This window comes from Canis lupus, chromosome 11, assembly GCF_048164855.1.
Source record: "Canis lupus baileyi chromosome 11, mCanLup2.hap1, whole genome shotgun sequence".
Taxonomy (NCBI): Eukaryota; Metazoa; Chordata; class Mammalia; order Carnivora; family Canidae; genus Canis; species Canis lupus.
The window spans coordinates 25,275,562-25,294,902 of NC_132848.1; the positions used below are offsets into that span (position 1 = coordinate 25,275,562).

Here is a 19,341-nt window from a genome sequence, read left to right on the forward strand (position 1 = left end):
ATTTTCCATGCCGCAGGATGAAGTAAGTTTCTTATTTTGTGGCTAATGTATAATCCCAACCCTCCAGCAGTGTGTGTCCGGCCCGCACGGGTCTGTGTGTGTGGGGTCCACAGCCTGGTTCTGACGGCATGTGGTGGCTTTTCTGCCCTGCTGTTCATTGTCCACACTAACAGCGGGCCCCTCCATCCCAGGCCGGCCTACCACTGATCACACAGGTCCTGGAAGCCACGCATTCAGGACAGATTTATATTCATATGGTTGCTCTGAGTCAACTTATTTCAGTTGAGAGAATAATTAATAAATAGGTGACCAGGGTCTGGAGTCAGGGGCCCAGGTCTGCCACCAGCTCTGCATGGACAAGTCACCTTTTCTTGGGCCTCAGTTTCCTTGTTTGACAAGTTGGCAGGTTAGACTTGATATTTCCAAGTTGGCCTCTAACCCGGAAGTGTTACACGGACTTGTGTGCCAAACTATGGACTCAACACACCAAGGGTTAATAATTCAGTCAAGATTATTTGGTGATGGGTGGGGTCAGGAGGGAGACCTTTCCGGGGAATGAGGTCATGGCCCCTTCCTTCTGTAACCCACTTTGAGCGTTTCTCAGTGTGGATGATAAAGCTGTTTCCATGTGGGGAAACTAGTAAACCTTTGGGGGAGGTGAGCGCTTGCTGTGCTGTGAGCTGCCAGAGGGCACCGCTTGCTCCCCGGAGAGACCTGCTGGGGTGGGGGAGAGCTAGCTTACCTGCCCCTGACACCCCCCCACCCCCCGCCAAGTTGCGGTCCCCACAAGGGCTTGCCCAGAACCTGCAGCCAGCTCTCCTGTTGCACAAGGACTAGATGGGAACTAGCTCCTGTCTACTTTGGAAGGCTCAAGGAAAGCCGGTGAGGCCTCTGGCGACCCCTGCTGGCCTGAGGAGGCTGGAGGCTTAGTGCCATGGGGCCCTGGGGCAGGATGGGGAAGTTCCTGGACACCTGAGTGCTGGCTGGTCAGACTCTCCTTCCAGAGACCAGACCCGCACAGGCTGGAGTCCCCACCTTTAGCAGTGAGGAGGGGGTAGCAGGGGGGTGCTGGGAACCCGAGGTCAGCTGGCAAGCAAGGTGAACCGAGGCCACGGGGCTGCATGCCACTAACTGCAGGACAGACCCTGGCTTTCTGCCCAGTGTGTTAGACTGATGTGGCTTCAAACCAATGAACTTCCCCATTTCTCTCTCTCGGTGCCTGCTTGCCCAGGAGTGGTCCGCAGACCTGAATCGAACTCTCAGCCGAAGAGAGAAGAAGAAGGCTGCTGATGGTGTCACCCTGACGGGCATCAACCAGACGGGTGACCAGGCTCTGCAGAACAAGCCCAGCAGGTAGGCATGAGGCAGCCTCTATCCTCTGGGATAGGTCCCCCGGGTCCTCTGTGTGGGCTGGATGCTTCCAGCCTGGATACCTGGGAGACCAACCCCTCCCCCGCATGAGGCCTTGTAGGGAACCCCACCAATGTCTTTCCAGATGCTCCTTGGGCATCCAAACTCTGCTGGGCAGTGGCTCAAGAGCATCTCTGGGGAGGATCATCAGCTCACTTGATGCTAGAGCTCTGAAAAGATCCAGAGAAAGGACCCTTTGGCACAAACATGCTTCTGGCCCCCAAGTGAGGGCAGGAGCTGATGTCAGGTGCTGGTCATTGTGTATCCCCAGTGGTACACACAGGCAGGTGGAGATAACTATTGATGCCATCCTTTGGGCGGGTTCAGGTATCCCGGTCAGGTTTGTACTTCTCTGTTCTGTATGCAGGTGCTTGATTTCGGAGGGGAGTGGTGGTACAGGAGATCATTGTCAAGTGTCCCCCCTTTTCAAGGCACATCTTTGATGAAAGTGTTGGTTATTTTATTTCTGACTTACCTGCTGAAACCAAGTTTGGTTAGAAGAGGTGGCACTGAGGTCATTAGAACCTCGTGGAAAGCGTGTGCTAGACAAGGCCTGCTCTGGCCTCCGAGTCCCAGTAGATAGATGTTGCTCTCATCTGCAGAGCTGAGGCTGCCAGCTGCCCCTCCCTGGAAGCCGCTCCTGCCCCACAGGCTCTGGGCCCAGAGGCTTCCATGCCACAACAAGTAATAATACAGCTCGGGATCCCTGGGTGGCGCAGCGGTTTGGCGCCTGCCTTTGGCCCAGGGCGCAATCCTGGAGACCCGGGATCGAATCCCACGTCGGGCTCCCGGTGCATGGAGCCTGCTTCTCCCTCTGCCTGTGTCTCTGCCTCATTCTCTCTCTCTCTCTGTGACTATCACAAATAAATAAAAATTAAAAAAAAAAAAAAGTAATAATACAGCTCATGGTTGTGGTTTCCCAGGAGGGTCAGCACAGGCACTGGAGGCCTTTCTGTAGCCCTGAGTGCTGAAGCCCCTACCTGGGCTCCCTGGCCACACACAGCCAGTTGTCAGTCAGCTGCTGGGTCTCTGTCTGAGCAGGTGGGCTTGGTGAAGTGACTGGAGCAGTAAGCGCTGTCCCAGGGATCAGGCTGGCATCTGTGTGACTGGGGCTGGTGGGAGAGGAGGGTCTGGGAGAGTCTAGGCAGGCCAGGGCTGCTGCATGAATTCCGCTTCCCGGTACCAGCACCCCCTCAAAGAGAAAGGTGCTGGGGAGAAAGGAAGGCCTAGTGGTCTCAGACATGCAGCTCCAGTGTGGCAGTGGGCAGGCTTGGGTCGAGCGCCCCTCTCCGGGCCTGAAGCCATGAGGCAGTTGCCGGCCCCTTGAGGTCACTAGTAGCATTTGAGGCATTTCCTCCTCTCCTCTCCCCTCTCCTTCCAGCTCTCTGTGCAGCGCTCAAGTGCCAGCCACATGCAGTCCCCCTGACTTGGAGGCTGGAGGTGGTCCTGGCCCCACAAGCCCCACCTTGCAGCTGAATTGCACGGTGTGGCGCCAGGGCTCTTACCGTCTTATTTTATTCCACAGCACGCACACTCACTGCATCCTGGCTGTCGGCCCTCAGGCTGGGCCTGGGTCCGATCTCCCTCAGGTCCATCCCCTTGGGGCCTGGCTCACAGTAGACGGCTGATACAGTTATGCAGATGGATGTTCTCTCTCTGAAGCACAAAGGGGTCCTTCTTTCTTAGAAAGGGCTGTTTAGCAGGTTTGGGAGCTGATTTTGGAAGCTCTAGCCCCAGAAGAAGCAGGGAGGAGGACTTAGGAGCCTTTGTAGTTAGAAGGAGGGGAATGCTGCGCTGTGGGGTCTGGAGAGCTCCAGGAGCCCCTCTCGCTCTCAGCAGGGGGGCACTGAGCCCCACAGGCTGGCTGCCAGCTCCCAGCATCACAGTGCTGGCCACAGGCCCAGATGGGAAGACTGTGGGGAGAAGCCACAAGCCGGACATCACTTGTGCTCCGGCGGCAGCCTGTCCGCACCCCAGTCTCCTGTTCAGGATAGACCACACCCACAGGCAAGAAGGGAAATGGACCTGCTGTTCTCCTTAGACGCTTTAAATGTGTTTAACCACCCAGAATATCACTAAGTGTTTTTGCTAAAATGTTCTTTCTGCTCAAATGACAAATCCTCCTCTTGGGTGAGGAGCCAGTCTGCCCCTTCAGCCCCTGGCCCTGTGATCCTGCAGCTGGGAGCATCCAGGGCCGGAGCAGGGTGCTGAGCTGGGGTCCCCTGAAAGCTCTCTCTCTCCCCATAGTGACCTTAGTGTCCCGAGCAACCCCGCACGGTCAGCGCAGTCTCTGTCCAGCTACAACCCCTTCGAGGATGAGGACGACACGGGGAGCACCGTCAGTGAGAAGGAGGACATTAAGGCCAAAAAGTTGGTGAACAAACGTTTCCCTCTGGTTCCCACCTCGCTCGCTCTCTGTGTCTCCTCTCTCTCTATCCAGGCTCTTGCCCCCTTGGCACTCACAGCAATGCATGGGGCCTGCAGGAGGTGGCTCAGCTGCTGGCTGGTGGACGGTCTCTGGCTTCTCGATTTCTCAGGGAGGGGGGCACCTATTAACAATCTGTAGTTGTTCTTTCTCTGTCCTCCGTTAACCCTCGTCGAGGCCCTGGCACACCACCACAGGAAGACGGGTGTGCTGGGCAGCCCTGCGGGGAGCCTGACTGCACTGTGATGCTGAGGGGCTGTGCTCTTGCGGAAGGAGGTCCCTCGCCGGGCCCCGGGGCTCCTGCAGCCTCCCTGGGCAGGGGCTGAGCCTCCAGGCAGGGCCTCGTGCCTCTGTCAGTCCCATACTCAGGGTCCCTGGGTCCACCCTTTTTCTTGCAGTGTGAGCAGCTATGAGAAGACCCAGAGCTACCCCACTGACTGGTCGGATGATGAATCTAACAACCCGTTCTCCTCCACGGATGCCAATGGGGACTCAAACCCATTTGACGAGGACACCACCTCGGGGACGGAAGTGCGGGTCCGGGCCCTTTATGACTACGAAGGGCAGGAGCATGATGAGCTGAGCTTCAAGGCTGGTAGGTGGGCTCCCCGACTGGCACCTGGGGTGAATGCTTCCAACCTGCTAGGGGAGTTTTTTTTTTGTTTTGTTTTGTTTTTTTTTAAGTTTGGGAAATTCCTGCTAGCTGCATCTGTGGGTCGTCCTCCAACATTTCAAAAGCAGCAGATGAAAAAAAAAAAAAAAAAAAACAAAAGCAGCAGATGCTCAGTGCCAAACCTTAGAAGGCATGAAGAGTGCCCTGGTGCTTTTGCCCAAGGCACCAGTCCCAGCAGGATGGAGGGCTGGGCACAGCAGGGCACTGGGGCAGGGGATGTTCATCGCCAGCACCAGCTGTTTTCCCAAGTGCTTCCCAGGTGGAAGCAGCCAGCCTGTGGGTCCCCAGGGGAAGGTTTTCTCCAGAGACCCCAGCTGGCAGAGGAGCCCTTGGCGAGCCACCTTGCCCAGACCCCGGGACCACACTGAGTACCTCTGGGCCACTCAGCTTCATCTTTGGGTGCCTTTGAGCCTTCCCCCTGCAGCCACATGGTATACTTTCTACTACCGGCACACCTTTGTTGCCAGTACCTGAACTTCGTTTTACAGAACACTTTGCATCCAGATCATGGGAGCTCTGTTTACACAGACTCTCTGGGCTTTGTCTTTTTTTTTTTTTTCTATGCTAGTTGCAATTCGCTAAAATGGGTTTCAACCATTAGCTTGAAAGCACTATGTTAGAGTGTGTCCGAGGAGGAAGCACAGGTGCCTGGTGCCAGAGGGGGCCCACAGAGAGCCAGGTCCTCCTGCCTTGTCCCCTCCTCAAAGCCATCCCAGACCCGCCATCACACCTCTGAGTGGGAGGCCGGGCTGGAAGGCAGCACGCACAGGCTGACACCCGCCCTGCACTGGGACAGACCCCTGCATTCAGCCGACTGTGGGCCGGAGGGCCGTGTCTGTGCCTGTCGGCCTCCTGCCCCCCGCCCCTGCTCCACAGGCTGGGCAGCTGGCCTCAGACACTCAAGCCCAGGGTTGGTCACCAGGCACCCCTGTTGGTTGTAGGAAGTTCATATGCACCTGAACTCGACTTTGTCCAGGTTTTCTGACACCTGGGAGTCATTCTTCCCTAACTTCGTCAGTTGGTTTATTCATTGGAATTTCTAATTCTTTCTCCATCTTAGTTGTTGGATTTGTCTGCAGTTTTATGGATATAAATGTTTCTTTTTGCTCCAAGTGAATTGTTAAAAGCGAACTGATTCAAACCAATGTTTTAAATCACCAGTTCACATTTTACATCCTCAAAGCTCCCCTCTTCACTGTGTTTTGTCTCTTCTGTTGCGACATCCGCCCAGCCAGCACTGTTTTCTTCAGTTGGTAGCACGCTCGCTCCAGTGCCCTCTGCTCCTCTGGGTCTCAGGTGCCTGAGAAACCTTTCCCTGGGCCCTTTCCAGCCCCTGTGAGCGTCACAGAGCTCGGACAAGGGAAACACCAACTGTCCAGGGGTCCACAGCGAGCAGGATGGACAGGAGAAGATGGAGCTTTGCCCTCCCGTGCTCACTTTTGCCCCATGTTCACTGCTGGTGTTGCTGAGTTAGATCTGCATGGGAACCGGTGCTGAAAGAGTGGCCCGGAGGCTGGAGGAAAGCCATCCCTCACATGGGAGTGATGGCGGCTCTCGCTCACTGGGTGCTGGCCACTACCTGGCTCCTTCCCTGCTCTCACTTAGTCCTCCCAGCACCCGGTCTGCAGACGAGGAAACCTGGCCCCAGGGGCAGGGTATGTTGCCCATGAGCAGGGGCCCTGGGATTCGAATCCAGTAGCTCTGGATATCAGTCCCACAGGCCTCTTCACTTTAGCTGCTGTACCAAAGAGAGACAGGGAAACGCCTCCACAAGGCATAACTGCCTGGGGAAGAAATTGCCACCAAGCCTGAAGAGGGGACCCAAATGCCAGTGACCGAAATGCCAGTGAGAAATGCAAAGCTCCAAGCTGAACAAAAGGCAAAAGCTGTCCTGGGGCTAACAGACTTCCGGCATTTGCCTGGACCGAGGCCTGAGCTCTGGGGTTCCCACGGCGCCCCTGCAGGCGGTCGCTGGCCAGAGCCCCAGGTGGCTCCTCGAGCGGCCCCTGGTGCTAGGCTGCTCTTTTGCCCTGAGTGAGAGATGCCAGACCTGGACCTTCCCCACCAGGGCCCTGACCACACTTTGGTTTTTGCCCCCGTCTGTCTCCTTGAAGGACCAGGACTCCATCTGCGCCCCCATCAGGGTACCTTCTCCCCTGCCCGGGCCTGGCCTTCATGTCTGAACAGACAAGCGGAATCAAATGATGCTAACACACAACACCATGGGGAGATTCCAGAACTGTGCCAATGGCTTCCATCTCACTGTATTGGGAAGGGATGATTTCTTTAAGTCAGAGGATGAATGCCCTGAGCTGGGGGCTGGGCTTAGACTGATGGGTCCCTGCCCCTCCCACCGCAACCACTTCAGTCACACTGAGTCAGGATAACAGGTGCCAGAGGAGAGTGAGAAGGTGGAGTGGGCTTGGGGCAGAGGACAGCAGGAGAGGGTGGCAAGGGGGGTGGCACAGCCGCTCAGAAAGGGTTCCTCCGACCCAGCCTGGGATGATTGGGAAGCACGGAGCCCATGACATTTAATTCTGCAGTGTCTGTAGGAGCTGCTGGCTTTAGGGACCCTGTGCGAGACCTCTCCGAGGCCCCTTTAAAGTGCAATTTAGTAGAGAAATAAGCAGGTCTGGCCCCACCCCATCCCCAAGAGAATGCCTGCCCCTCCCGCCCAAGTTAAAAACTGTCTGTAGGCTGGGGGTGGGTTGAGCTAGTAGGGCGACTGTGCCCGCTCACCAGGACTGCTTCTTTCTTGTTTTGAAGGGGACGAGCTGACCAAGATAGAGGACGAGGATGAGCAGGGCTGGTGCAAGGGACGCTTGGACAACGGGCAGGTCGGCCTGTACCCAGCGAATTACGTCGAGGCGATCCAGTGACGGGCCAGCCGGCTGGCTGGCGGAGGATGGAGGCAGGGGCCCCAGGAGCTCCGTTGGCCGTCGGCCCCGGGCAGCGGCACTCCGGTAGCAGCCGGCCGTGCGAGCGTCCGCTCCTTTTCCTGCAAAACCTGATGGCTCCGTTGCCCTTGGCTTCATGGTGTCTCTCAGAGGCAGACGAGCTGGGTCATTTCACCTGGGACTCGGCACCTTTCCATACGCGGTGTAGCCGGAGAGGTCTGAGTGCAGGAAAATAGTACAACAGAACTCGCCCCGTTCCCCCGTCCTGCTCACTGTGCGTGTCGGCTTATCATGGATCTGTCTGTTCTTGACCTTGCCTTTCCTCCTCTCCTGAGTCATGGTGGGTTCCACTGATTCTTGTTCCACTGATTACTTCCTCTGACGAGTCCCATCACCCGCAACATAAATGAACAAACTTACATGCCATTTTCTGAGTGAAGACTTTGAGGTTTTTAATTTAAAGGCTGTGTACAGTTATACTTTTTTATATACCTGTTCTTCCATTTATTGATACTTAAATTATGGCACAAAGTGATACACACCAGTCTCGAGGCAGCCCCTGTCTCCATGCTGCACTGTCAACCAGCCGGGCCGCGCTGGGGGCAAGTCTCAAGGCCGGGGCTCAGTGAGACAGGCGGTGTTTGAGGCTAGAGGTTGCAGTGGAAAGGTGGGGACACACTCGGCTGGGTTTCTGTCGTGAATGCCCTCCGCACTGGAGGCATCTGCCGTGAGTCCCGGAAACAACCTTATGTAGTACTCCAAATGTCCCCATATTTAAAATCTTATTTTCATTCTGCTTGCGTTCCAAACTTCATACTTGGAAGTTAACAATTTTATCAGTGATTTGGAAGGTTCAAGAGTAAGACTAACTTCTGAAGCACATGCGTCTATAGGTTAAGATGCTTTATATTAGACGGTCACGTCTCGGTGTATATCTGTATATATTATTTGATATGCAGAGAATCTAAAGAGTTCGTCTACTGTTTGAATGAGATTTAATGGTTTCTGACAGTGGGTTTCATTTGTAAACTGCTTGAAGACTGTGACATTCGGGCACGGGCCTGGCTGGGCCAGCTCGGGGCTGGGGGCGTGCGGGCCTGGGTCTGTGTGCCGTGGAGGCGGCTGTGGGGAGGCCTGTCTTGGCCGGCCAGCCCTGGGCCCCCCTCCAAACCAGCCTCAGTCCTTTCCGTAGCAGAACACTGTAAAACCTCCCGTGTCTTTCCAGCAGCTGCAGGCTCCACTCCTCTGTTGCTCATGAGCACACGAAAGCTGGGTCTCACCTCGAGCACAGGGGTCTCTTCTGAGCGGCCTTGGTCATCGGGAGCAGATGCGCTGGGGCAGGAGTGACACTGTAATCACAGGGCAGGGGGTTGGGGGGGAGGGAAGGCGGGAAAACCTTTATTTTGTGTAACCCAGACATGGGGGAAATGGCCGCTGCCATCACAAGCTATGCATTTTCTCAGTGTTTCCAGCGAGCTTGATGTCTTGCTTGGAAAGTGGATGTGCGTCTGTGTTTGTCATGACAACTTACCAGCAGAAATCCTCATTCCTTTGCTACAGATTTACCAAAAATTGTCAAGTCTTTTCAGTTAGGAGTTTCTTTAAATGTATAGTATTTTAGAAAAAAAGAATCAATAAACAGTTGATCTCGTGTGACCGCCTGGAGCCCTGCGTCCCTCAGGCCCACGCCAGCATCTCCCAGCTCTGGAGCTGGGTGAGATCCCAGGCATAAGACCACGGCCAGAAGGGTTGTTTGTGTGCCCTGCCACCCAGAGGTTGGGGATTTGAGGCACCCAAGCCCCTCGATTCCACTCTCCCCGGAACCTGGTACTCTGTGGCCTGGGCTTCCCCAGTGTGGACAGCAGGCTGGCACCGCCTTCCCTCCCTGAGGTCCAAACAGGAGGACCCAGAGGAGAGAGCGTCCATCACTGGGTTTCTTTGAACACATTCCCTGAGCACCTGCTGTATGCTGGGCCCTGTGCTCTGCTCATACCGTACCTGAGAATCACACGCCCATCTCCAGGGGCACCCCGGGGGGCTCAGGTGGTTAAAGGTCTGCCTTCCACTCTGGGTCATGATCCCGAGGTCCTGGGATTGAGCCCCATGTCAGGCTCCCTGCTCAGCAAGGAGTCTGCTTGACCCTCTCCCTCTGCCCTCCCCCCAGCTTGTGCTTGCTCGCTCTCTTGCTCTCTCTCAAAATCTTAACAAAACCAACCATGCCCATCTCCAGACATCCCCGAGCGGGCTGTCTTCCTAACCCATTTTACAGAGAAGCACACGGAGGCTCCAGGAGCCACACCCACCCAGGGAGTCCCGGGTGGTCTGTGGCACAAGGTCCCTGTGGGATCCTTCCCCTCACTGGGGTGGCCCGTGTTGAAAGGCGGCCAGGGAGGCGAGGAAGGAGAGATGTAAGGGCTGTCGCAGCCCAACACCAAGCCCAGATACGCTCCTCCAGACAGGGCCCCTTCCGGAGTGTGGGCCTCGGGGAGGAGCTGCGTCGCCGCCACGGGGTGGAGCGGCCTCCTGGTGGCCCGGCCCTCACCAACGCCATGGGGAGGCCGCAGTCCCCCGCTCGGCGAGGAGGACACGGAATGTCCAGGACCTCCAGCCCCGCGACAGAACTGTGGGGCTCCTGGGGGCCGCCCGCCCTGCTGCCCCACTGGCAGGTGAGGAAGGGCTGGGGAGAGCCGGAGGGGGGGCCCTCGGACTCGGCGGGGTCACCTCTGCCCGGGGGCCCTGGTCCCAGGGAATTGGGGCTCCTGACTCGCCCCGCAGCTGCCCCCGGGAGCCCCGGGCACCCAGGCGCCGGACCTGTTACCTGTTACCGTGCTGACGAGTGAGCACCCCTCCTCCCCGCCAGCCGAAGCTTCTAGCATCCTTGCTGCCCCTCCCACAGCCGCCTCAGGACGGCGGGCCGAGGCCCCGGACGCCCAGGCGGAGATGTGGCTCTGAGCGGCCGAGCCGAGGCCCCTGAGCTCCTGCGAGGAGCGGGCGGCCGCTTCAGTGCGGCTCCTAGGGCCTCGGGGCAGACGTGGAGGGGACCCCTTGACCCCCCCGGACAGGGCTGGGGGCTGAGAAGGGCTCCGTGGGCCCCCGGCCCCGCCCCCGGCCTTGCTCGTGGGGAAGCAGGCCAGGCGGGGGGCAGGAGTGACGGGCCCATGGTCACAGTGAGTGGTTGAGGGAGCCGAGCATGGCCTGCCCCTGAGTAGCCCTTCCTGGCAGGGAATCTGCTGGTCCTCTCCACGGGTCATATTCGTCCAGCAAACATTTATTGAGTACCTACTGTGTGCAAGACTAGGAGAAAAACGAAAGAGGACCTATGTTTGCCTTTGGGGAACTCCAGAAGCTCAGGGAGGGTCCAAGTCATTTTGACACCACAGAGGAGAGGGCAGGATGGTCCCGAGAGTGTACCTGGTGGATTCTGGATGCCACCCTACAAGTCTCAGGAAATTAAGGCGAACAGGGCCCCCAGCCCAGCTCCAAGGCTCTGGGGGTCACAGTACCATGGGGTCCTTGACCTGTTCCCCGCACTTCCAGTGGGAAGCATCCCTGCCTGGCAAGAGGTCAGGGTGGACTGCAAACTGGGGAGGGACCCCCCCCACCTGTGTGCGACCCGACACCCAAGCAAGTGCCTGAGCCTCACCTTCCACAAAGTGGGGATGACCCTGGGGGTGTCCAGAAGCGGGAGACCTTGCTGGGCAGGCACCCTCTGCATCCCTTCACACCTGCAGGAGCACTGCCCCAGGGAGGCCAGACCCGGGCCCAGCCAGATCTCACGGGCCTCTTGCTCGAGATACAAGGTCATCCTGCACCAGGTGGGGCCACTGCAGAGCAGAGTTAGAGGAGCCAGGCTGACCCCGGCACAGTTTCTCAGCCCACTGTTTCTCACCAGCCTTGGGCTTAGCATTTTTCAGCTCCATGCCAGGTCCGGTGCTGAGCACCTTTCTCTGCAAAGGGTCACATAAGGGCTCCTCGTTATGCATGAACACCGCTTTGCAGATGAGGAAACAAATCTTGAGAGGTTGCATGATTTGTGTGAGGCCATCCAGCAAGTTAGGGACAGGGCTGGGGTTTCAACTCCAGTGCCTAACTCCAAAAAGCAGGTGCCCTGGTACACCTGGAGGATTTGTTACAGCCCCGCTTGCTGGGCCACATTCCAAAGTTTCTGAATCACGAGGTTGGGGATGGAGTCGGAATTCACATATCTAATCTAATGTGTCCCAAGTGATGCTGACCTGGGACCACCGGTCTCAAAGCACAAGGAAGAGCTCCCAAAATACCAGCCATTCCTTGTGCCCCTCGATTTGTTCATATAACCAGCAGATACTCCCAACCCAGCTCTGGGACACGGGAGCCGGGCCCTGGGGACCCAGACACTGATCGCCCACAGTCTGGCCAAGGCAGTGGCAGATACGCCCCAAGAGAGTGCAGGGAGCAAAGGACACAGGCCAATGTGATATCCCATCCCTCACTATTCCTAGGACTCTCATGCCAGGGGCAGGGAAGGTTAGGTGGCAGGCCAGTGGCAGAGGGAGAGGCGTCCCACCAGGGTCAGAAGGGCACCTGTGTCACTGATGAGCTGCATGTCCTCAGGTAAGCCCCTCTGTCTTCCTGACCCTCCATTTCCTCATCTGGAAAATGAGGAAGTGGTTCCTGCCTTTCCTTTTTCATGATCGCATGCGGTCTAGAGTGTGAACCTGCTTGATAAAACACACAAATCTGGGGGCCACTTATGGAGGTAGTCTCACCCCAAAGGCCATCCCAACTCGGCCGACCTCGAGACTCCAGATCCTCCCCAACCAGTCCCCAGGCACGAGTGCCTCCTCCAAGCCACGTATCCGTCCATGTATGAAACGACCCAGGGGGCTGGGTTTTCCACATTTTCTCCCCTGAAACTCAACAGTCTTAAAAAGGCATAAAAATGGGTTCGATGGTTAAAAGCATGGACCGTGAGGTCATATTCCCCGTGCTCCAACTGGGCTGTGACGGTACCAGCAGCATGGGCCTGACTGAAGTACTTAATCTAAGCCTTGGTTTGCTTGTTGGTAAAATGGGAATAAGAGCTTATCGTTTGTATTTCCGTCTGTGCCAGCCCCTGGGCTAAACCCCCCAACCCTCCAGCAGCCCCATGAACTAGGGAAATGTTATTATCCCTAGTTTTACAGGCGAGGCGCTGGGGGCGCAGACAGGTTGGGTGACTTGCCCAGGGTGCAACAGCCCCCGGCAGCCCAGCGAGCCCTCGGACGCGGTGGTGCAGTACAGGCCCCGCCACTAGGCCGCGCTGCTGGGCTGCAAGGGCGCTGCTGCAGGGACCCCCACTGGGACCCCAGGTCCTCCCTGGCTCTGGAGTCATAGCACTGGCCCCACTTGACTGAGCAGCAAGCTGGCCCCAGACCTTCTCCCCTTGAAGCTCCTAGAGCGAAACTGAAAAGATCCAGTGAAGCCCATTTTGGCCCATCCAAATGGAATTCAGATAATGCTGCTTCAGACTCCTCAAATTCTTTGTGGGAAGAGCTAGGACGTGCACAAGGGGAGGAACGGATGAACAGATGAGCTGCGTCAGTAACATCATTCTCATTTTTAAAAATGTTTTATTTATTATTGAGAGATGCAGAGAGGCAGAGACACGGGCAGAGGGAGAAGCAGGCTCCTTGCGGGGTGCCCGAGGTGGGACTCGATCCCGGGATCCCGGGGTTACGTTCTGGGCCGAAGGCAGATGCCCAACCACTGAGCCCCCCCAGGTGCTCTGTAACATCACTCTCTTTAAGGAAAGGATAACTGATGGGCAGACACCGTGTGGCCACCGAAGGCCACAGAAACCCATGGCAGTGACAACACAAACAGCCCCAAACGCCACAACCTTGGATCAGCAGGGCAAACCTTGGGCAAACGGACCATGTGCAGCTAATGGGCCACCTCTGCCCCTTTATAGTATTTTCCAGTAACAATGTCCATGCTTTTCACTTATTTGTAAACAGAAATCTGGAATTTAAGCAAAAGTATTCAGAAAAACAAAGCCACCCACGGTCCGGGGGTCAGAGGCAACCACAGTGGTAATTCCAGATTATTTTTTCTAGTCTTTTTTTTTTTCCCTATGTGCATGTGTGTAGCACATGCATTCTGTTGTAGTTGTCATCGTGTGTGTTTTACAAAATTGAGCTCATACTATAAACATAGTTGGGCACCCAGTTCCCTTCTCTTAATATTTCAAGAGCATTTTCTCATGTCCCTAAATATGCTTAGATTAAAAATAGAATGCATGGTATTCCATGGGCCATAAGTCCCACACCGCTGAGGATTTGTTTCCCACTTCTTTTTTTCATTTTTTAGGTGTATATATACAGTAAAATGTTCCCCATTTAGTGTACAGTCCAGTTTTGACAAAAGCACAGTCATGGGGACACCTGGGTGGCTCAGTGGTTGAGTGTCTGCCTTTGGCTCAGGGTGTGATCCCGGGGCCCTGGGATCGAGTCCCACATGATGTTCCCCACGGAGAGCCTGCTTCTCCCTCTGCCTGTGTCTTTGTCTCTCTCTGTCTCTCATGAATAAATAAATAAAATCTTAAAAAAAAAAAAAAAAAACACCACAGGGGATCCCTGGGTGGCTCAGCGGTTTAGCGCCTGCCTTTGGCCCAGGGCGCAATCCTGGAGTCCTGGGATTGAGTCCTGGGATTGAGTCTGGCGTCGGGCTCCCGGCATGGAGCCTGCTTCTGTCTCTGCCTCTCTCTCTCTCTCTCTCTCTCTATCATGAATAAATAAATAAATCTTAAAAAAAAAAGCAAAACAGAAAAAGTCATGTAATCATCACAATCAAGAAATAGAACTGTCCCATTGCTGCCCAAATTTGTCCTAGTTCCTCCATAATTCAACCTTTCCTTATATCCTTAACCCTGGGAAACTGCTGATCTGTTTTGTTTCTATAGTTTTGCCTTTTCCAGAATGTCCTATGAATGGAATCATACAGTTTGCAGGCTTTGTCTCCCCTTCTTTTGCTTCCCATAATTAATTCGAGATCCATCCATGTGGTTTCACACATCATCGGGGTAAACGTCCTTCTCATTGTAGGTGGTCTCCGTGGAATGAACTCCCCATGTTTGCTGAGCCAGCTGAAGGATTATTGGGGGCGTTTCCAGTTTTTGATAATGACAAATGCACTTGTTACAAACAATCAGGTTTTGGTACACACACAGGTTTCATTTCATTTCGCAATTATTTTTGCTAATATTTTAATATTGCAAATACTACAGCAATGCACAATTATTACACCAAATCGTTCATCCCATTAAAGGAGGTAATGGCCCCAGCTGACATTGTTTTAAGAAATCAGTCAAGAACATCAACTCAATAACAAGCAAAGATCAGTAAGTGTTTTACCTTAAACACTTAAAACGGGGCATTTGTGAATCTAAGTGCGCACTGCCTGAGTGTTGTAGGGGTTTGTGGAAATCAGATAATGTCACTCATGATTCCATGTGCTCATTTTCAAATGCACCTGATCTGTACAGAAACGGGGTAAGAGACAGCATGCGCCTGTTTTCTCTTCAGCACTAACGCTCCCTGGTGTCCTCCAGGGGCGAGGTGCGAGATCTGTGCCTATTCTCACTCTGTGATTCATCATACGACTGTCTAGGCAAGTCTAGTCTTTCCTTGAAGTGGCATCTGGCTTTCGGCAAGTTCTTGCTTAACTGAATGAATTAAATAGACTAAATGGTGTTTCGCTTGGCCACAGGCACCCCAGGATGTCTTCATGAAAGGTAAACAGGGACGGTGCACAGCAGGCAACGCACACCCGCCTCATGGCTGGTTCCCTCTGTATTGTTCTTCTTAAGTCTGTAGTAATGAATTTTTGTCCTCTTCTGAGGGTGAGAGGATCTCTTATTAGCTTTTGGATTTGGTGTAACTGGGTTTTGCTTCTACTCCTCCTCTGGCAGCAATGGATCTTTGAACACTGTGGGTTCAGGGTTGGCTGCTCTTGTGTTCCAGAAGGGATGTGGGTGGGGTTTTGTGCCCATCCCCCAACAACAGCTGGACACCTGACTGGCCGAGGGGTTTCTCTCAAGTGTCTTTGCCTCCATCTTTCTTTCTTTCTTTTTAAATATTTTATTTACTTATTCATGAGAGACACACAGAGAAGCAGAGACACAGACAGAGGGAGAGCAGGCTCCCTGCAGGGAGCCTGATGCTGGATCCCAGGACCCCGGGATCACGCCCTGAGCCGAAGGTAGATGCTCAACCACTGAGCCACCCAGGTGCCCCGTGCCTCCATCTTTCTTATGAAGAACAATTTCTCATGGAAGTTTATGGAAAAGAACTCGTGAATGAATGTACTTTTTGTATCTGAGGCCTCATGCTATTTCAGACTGACATGCCAGCCCACACCTGGCCTTTACAGATTCATTAAAATTTCAACTTATTTCCTCTTGCCCACTTGTATGGTGGCCACCTTTCTCCATTGCTCCTATCTTTGGGGGCGCTCAATTCTCTTCAGAATTCGGTTTACTTGGTTGATTTGCAACCTTAGCCACCTGACAGGCTTAAGAAGACTTATGATTTTGTAGACTATCCAGTCTGTTCTCATCAGTATGCTTGGGAATGGTGCTCTTTGTAGCTTTGTCTAAGCCTATCCCACACATCTTTACTGAATGCACACTGTGTGCCAGGCATGTTCTAGGTGCTGCGGACAGAGGTACACAAAACAGATCTGATCTTAGTAAATTTATGTTCGACTGAAGGGAAGCAATATATATATAGTGTTACATATTGTCATGTTAGGTGGTGATAAGTTCTGTGAAGAACACTTAAGCAGATGACAGATGAGCCAGTGATGTGCATACACCGGTATTTCTCCTCCTATAGACAGTCTGTACTTCACTGCCCGTTTTTTCTTCTCCTCGTGATGTGGTTTTAGCATGCTGGTGAGGTCTAGTTTTGAAATGTTGGTGCGGTCAGGAGCCAACGGCCAAGAAAAGAACTCTTGAGAGGTCTTTGGTGCAAAAAGGTGATTTTATTAAAGCAAGGGAACAGAACCCCTGCGCAGAAGAGCTGCTGCCCTGGGGTTGTGAAGAGTCGTTGATTATAGACTTGGGAGTTGGGGGAGGTGAGGAAAAAGGGAGGTGGACAAAAGGACTGTGATATACTCAAGATTTACATGAAAGCAGAGGCCTGGCTACTGCTGAGTTAAGGTGGTTTTTCCTTCTAGTAAGACAGTTGGGGGCTTCCTGGAGGAATGTTGTACTTTTCCTATTAAAGTCCTTGTCAATAGGCTGCAGGTGTTAAAGAAACTTAACTTTGTTTACATTTCCTTTTTTTTTTTTTTTAAAGATTTTATTTATTCATGAGAGACACAGAGAGAGGCAGAGACACAGGCAGAGGGAGAAGCAGGCTCCATGCAGGGAGCCCGACGTGGGACTTGATCCCGGGTCTCCAGGATCACGCCCTGGGCTGAAGGCAGGTGCCAAACCGCTGAGCCACCCAGGAATCCCTGTTTACATTTCCTTATGCTCTGTTTCCCACATCATTCATGGAAGGGAGGGTGATGTTAGGACTCCAGGAAATTGAGTTATGGGTCTCTAAAAATTAGGCTATTGATTAGAATGCTTTTTCCCAGAACACCTGCGGGGCTCAGTTGGTTAAGCGTCTGCCTTCAGCTCAGGTCATGATTTTGGGAGTCCTGGGATTGAGTCCTACATTGGGGTCCCTGCTCAGTATGAGTCTGCTTCTCCCTCTGCCCCTCCTTCCCACTCATGCTCTCTCTCTAGCTTGAAATCTCTCTCTCAAATTAATAAATAAAATCTTTAAAAAAAAAAAGAATGCTCTTTCCCTGTATATCACTAAGACATTGGTAAACTGATAGAGACTCATATCCTGCAGGACTGTGATCTTTATCAGTTAATCATTTGATTTTTTCCCTTCCCTTAGTTTTGGGGCATCGAGAAGTACCTGAGTAATGCCACACTTATCTCACAGTGGGTGTTGTGTGTGTGAGGTGTCATCTTGTGCTTTGTGCCCAGCTGCCTTCTGCTCCCTTATCACTTGGGGATCTCTATGTTGTAGAGTATATAATACCCGGCATCCAATATGTAACTTGGTAAGTAAGCTTTCAGCTCCAAATAGTAATCATCATTCCCATCAGAAGGGCTATGACTGTTCCTCATAAACATGCCAGGTGTTCTGTGTAGGGCCAAACCAATACTGAGACAGGGAAACTGAAGGGACCCCATTTTGCTCCTTTTCCTGCTTCTGTTCTCGCTAGGACTCGCACCCCCCCCTTACACATGCCTTAATGTATGTCCTCTTTGTTAAGATCAAGAAGTTAATGATTTCCTTGGAGACCTCCAGCACAAAAGATAACATCCAAGGACTGACCAGCCAGGGTCATCACGTAAATCTTCCAAGACCCTGGGGCTGCAGATACCTCGATGCCAAGATCCCTGGCTCCAGGGCATAAGTGACTGACGGAGGACACTTGAGTTCTGGTCCTTGTTTGGACCAATTCTGGAATGCCTGAGACATGCACACCAGACCACAATCCTCAATAAAAACCCCAACCCCGAGCAAAGGACGGACTCTCTCTTCCTAAGTCTCCCAGACACTCCATCTGCTATGCTCTATCACTTATGCTATTTATTTATTTTTTTAAGATTTTATTTATTCACTCATGAGAGACAGAGAAAAAGGCAGAGATATAGGCAGAGGGACAGGCAACTTTTCTGCAGAAAGCGTGATGTGGGGCTCCATCTCAGGACCCCGGGATCACAACCTGAGCGGAAGGCAGACAGATGTTCAACCACTGAGCCCCCCAGGCACCCTTCACTTATGCTATTTAATAAACTTTGCTCTCACTTCCTCTCAGTTAGAGTTTTATTTCTATCCTGCACAAAACCAAGGACCCTCTTGGCTGGTCCTGCAGGACTCCCTCCGGGTCCTGGGACCGGCCGGCATGCATCAGTGTCACAGGGGGACACAGAGTACAAGAGTATATGCTTCTGACTCAACAGAAGGAAGAACTTTGGGTCACAGCCCTCTGCAACAGTGACTTACTGTTCTGTTAGGTAATAAATTTCCCTTCCTTGGAAAAGGTCCAACCCTGGGTTTATCTGAGTCCACATCCTTGCAAACTTCCAACTTCCCCTTAGGGTATCTACCCGGACAGGCTGAGTGAGCATTCCCTGCTTCTAAAAGTAGGAAAGACGCAGCCAAAGGCTTTTCCAGGGCTCCCTCATGCTGTCGGGCACTGATTATCTGTAGCGCCCACTGCACCGACAGAGGAGCAAGCCAGGCTTTCTGGGGAAGAGGACTGACCTGACCAAGGGCACAGCTAGGAGGGGGCGGGCGAGTCGGGCTTGGAGCCGAGGTGAACCTGACCTCGCCCTGCACCACCCAGCCTCGGGCGGCAGTTCTGGGGAAGCACCCACCTTCCTCCGCGACTTTAAGCCCCTCCGTGACTGGCAGCCGCCGGGCACGTCCCGCTGCTCCTCGGGTCTGGATTCACCGGTCCCGACTGAGCCTCAAGACGACTGCGACCTCTCGCTGACCCGACACCCAAACAGGTACTTGAAGGAAACCGATCTTCGGGCGGTGGAGGCTTCCCATCCAGGGCTCGGCTTCAGCTTAATGCAAAAGAAAAAAGAAAAAGCAATAAAGGCGACCAGAGAAAATCGGGCATCCGATGGCGGCAGGTGGGTCCTTCCCCTCGCGCCTCCCGCCTGGCTCCTGCAGGGATGCTGCGCGCTCGGGGGGACCAGGTGAGAAGACCTCGGCCACGCCTCACTCCGTGGGTCGAAGCGGCGGCCGAGCAGCTCCGGCGGGGGCGGGTCCCCACGGCCGAGCGCGCGGGAGCCCACCCCGGCCTGACCCAGCTTCGCCCGGCTCGGCCCCGCAGCGAACCCCTCAGGCCACCGCCGGGAGGAGCGGCGCCGGGCTCCTGCGCACGCGCGG

The 19,341-nt window shown here is 54.0% G+C and overlaps 2 protein-coding genes and 1 long non-coding RNA gene across 11 annotated transcripts in view; 2 read left to right on the forward strand and 1 right to left on the reverse strand.

The window, feature by feature from the left end:
• Window positions 1-9,061, forward strand: part of PACSIN2 (protein kinase C and casein kinase substrate in neurons 2) — a 136,484-nt gene extending 127,423 nt beyond the window's left edge. For 7 of the 8 annotated variants that reach the window (XM_072843648.1, XM_072843650.1, XM_072843651.1 and 4 more), the window contains 4 exons: window positions 1,232-1,353; window positions 3,658-3,780; window positions 4,234-4,430; window positions 7,275-9,061. In XM_072843648.1, the coding sequence (XP_072699749.1) occupies window positions 1,232-1,353; window positions 3,658-3,780; window positions 4,234-4,430; window positions 7,275-7,387 (555 nt within the window). In that variant the 3' untranslated portion in view covers window positions 7,388-9,061. The remainder of the gene's footprint in view (window positions 1-1,231; window positions 1,354-3,657; window positions 3,781-4,233; window positions 4,431-7,274) is intronic. The other variant, XM_072843646.1, reaches the window with a different exon arrangement.
• LOC140642721 (uncharacterized) lies at window positions 1,108-19,309 on the reverse strand. Its single transcript, XR_012039141.1, has 2 exons — window positions 18,819-19,309; window positions 1,108-8,754 (listed from the first exon to the last, which is right to left on the reverse strand). It is a non-coding gene; the product is annotated as an uncharacterized lncRNA (long non-coding RNA).
• The window catches only part of ARFGAP3 (ARF GTPase activating protein 3), a 52,289-nt gene continuing 51,518 nt past the window's right edge, over window positions 18,571-19,341 (forward strand). Inside the window, exon 1 of one of the 2 annotated variants that reach the window (XM_072843654.1) lies at window positions 18,571-19,082. The gene's annotated coding sequence lies outside the window, so the exon portion shown is untranslated. The remainder of the gene's footprint in view (window positions 19,083-19,341) is intronic. The other variant, XM_072843655.1, reaches the window with a different exon arrangement.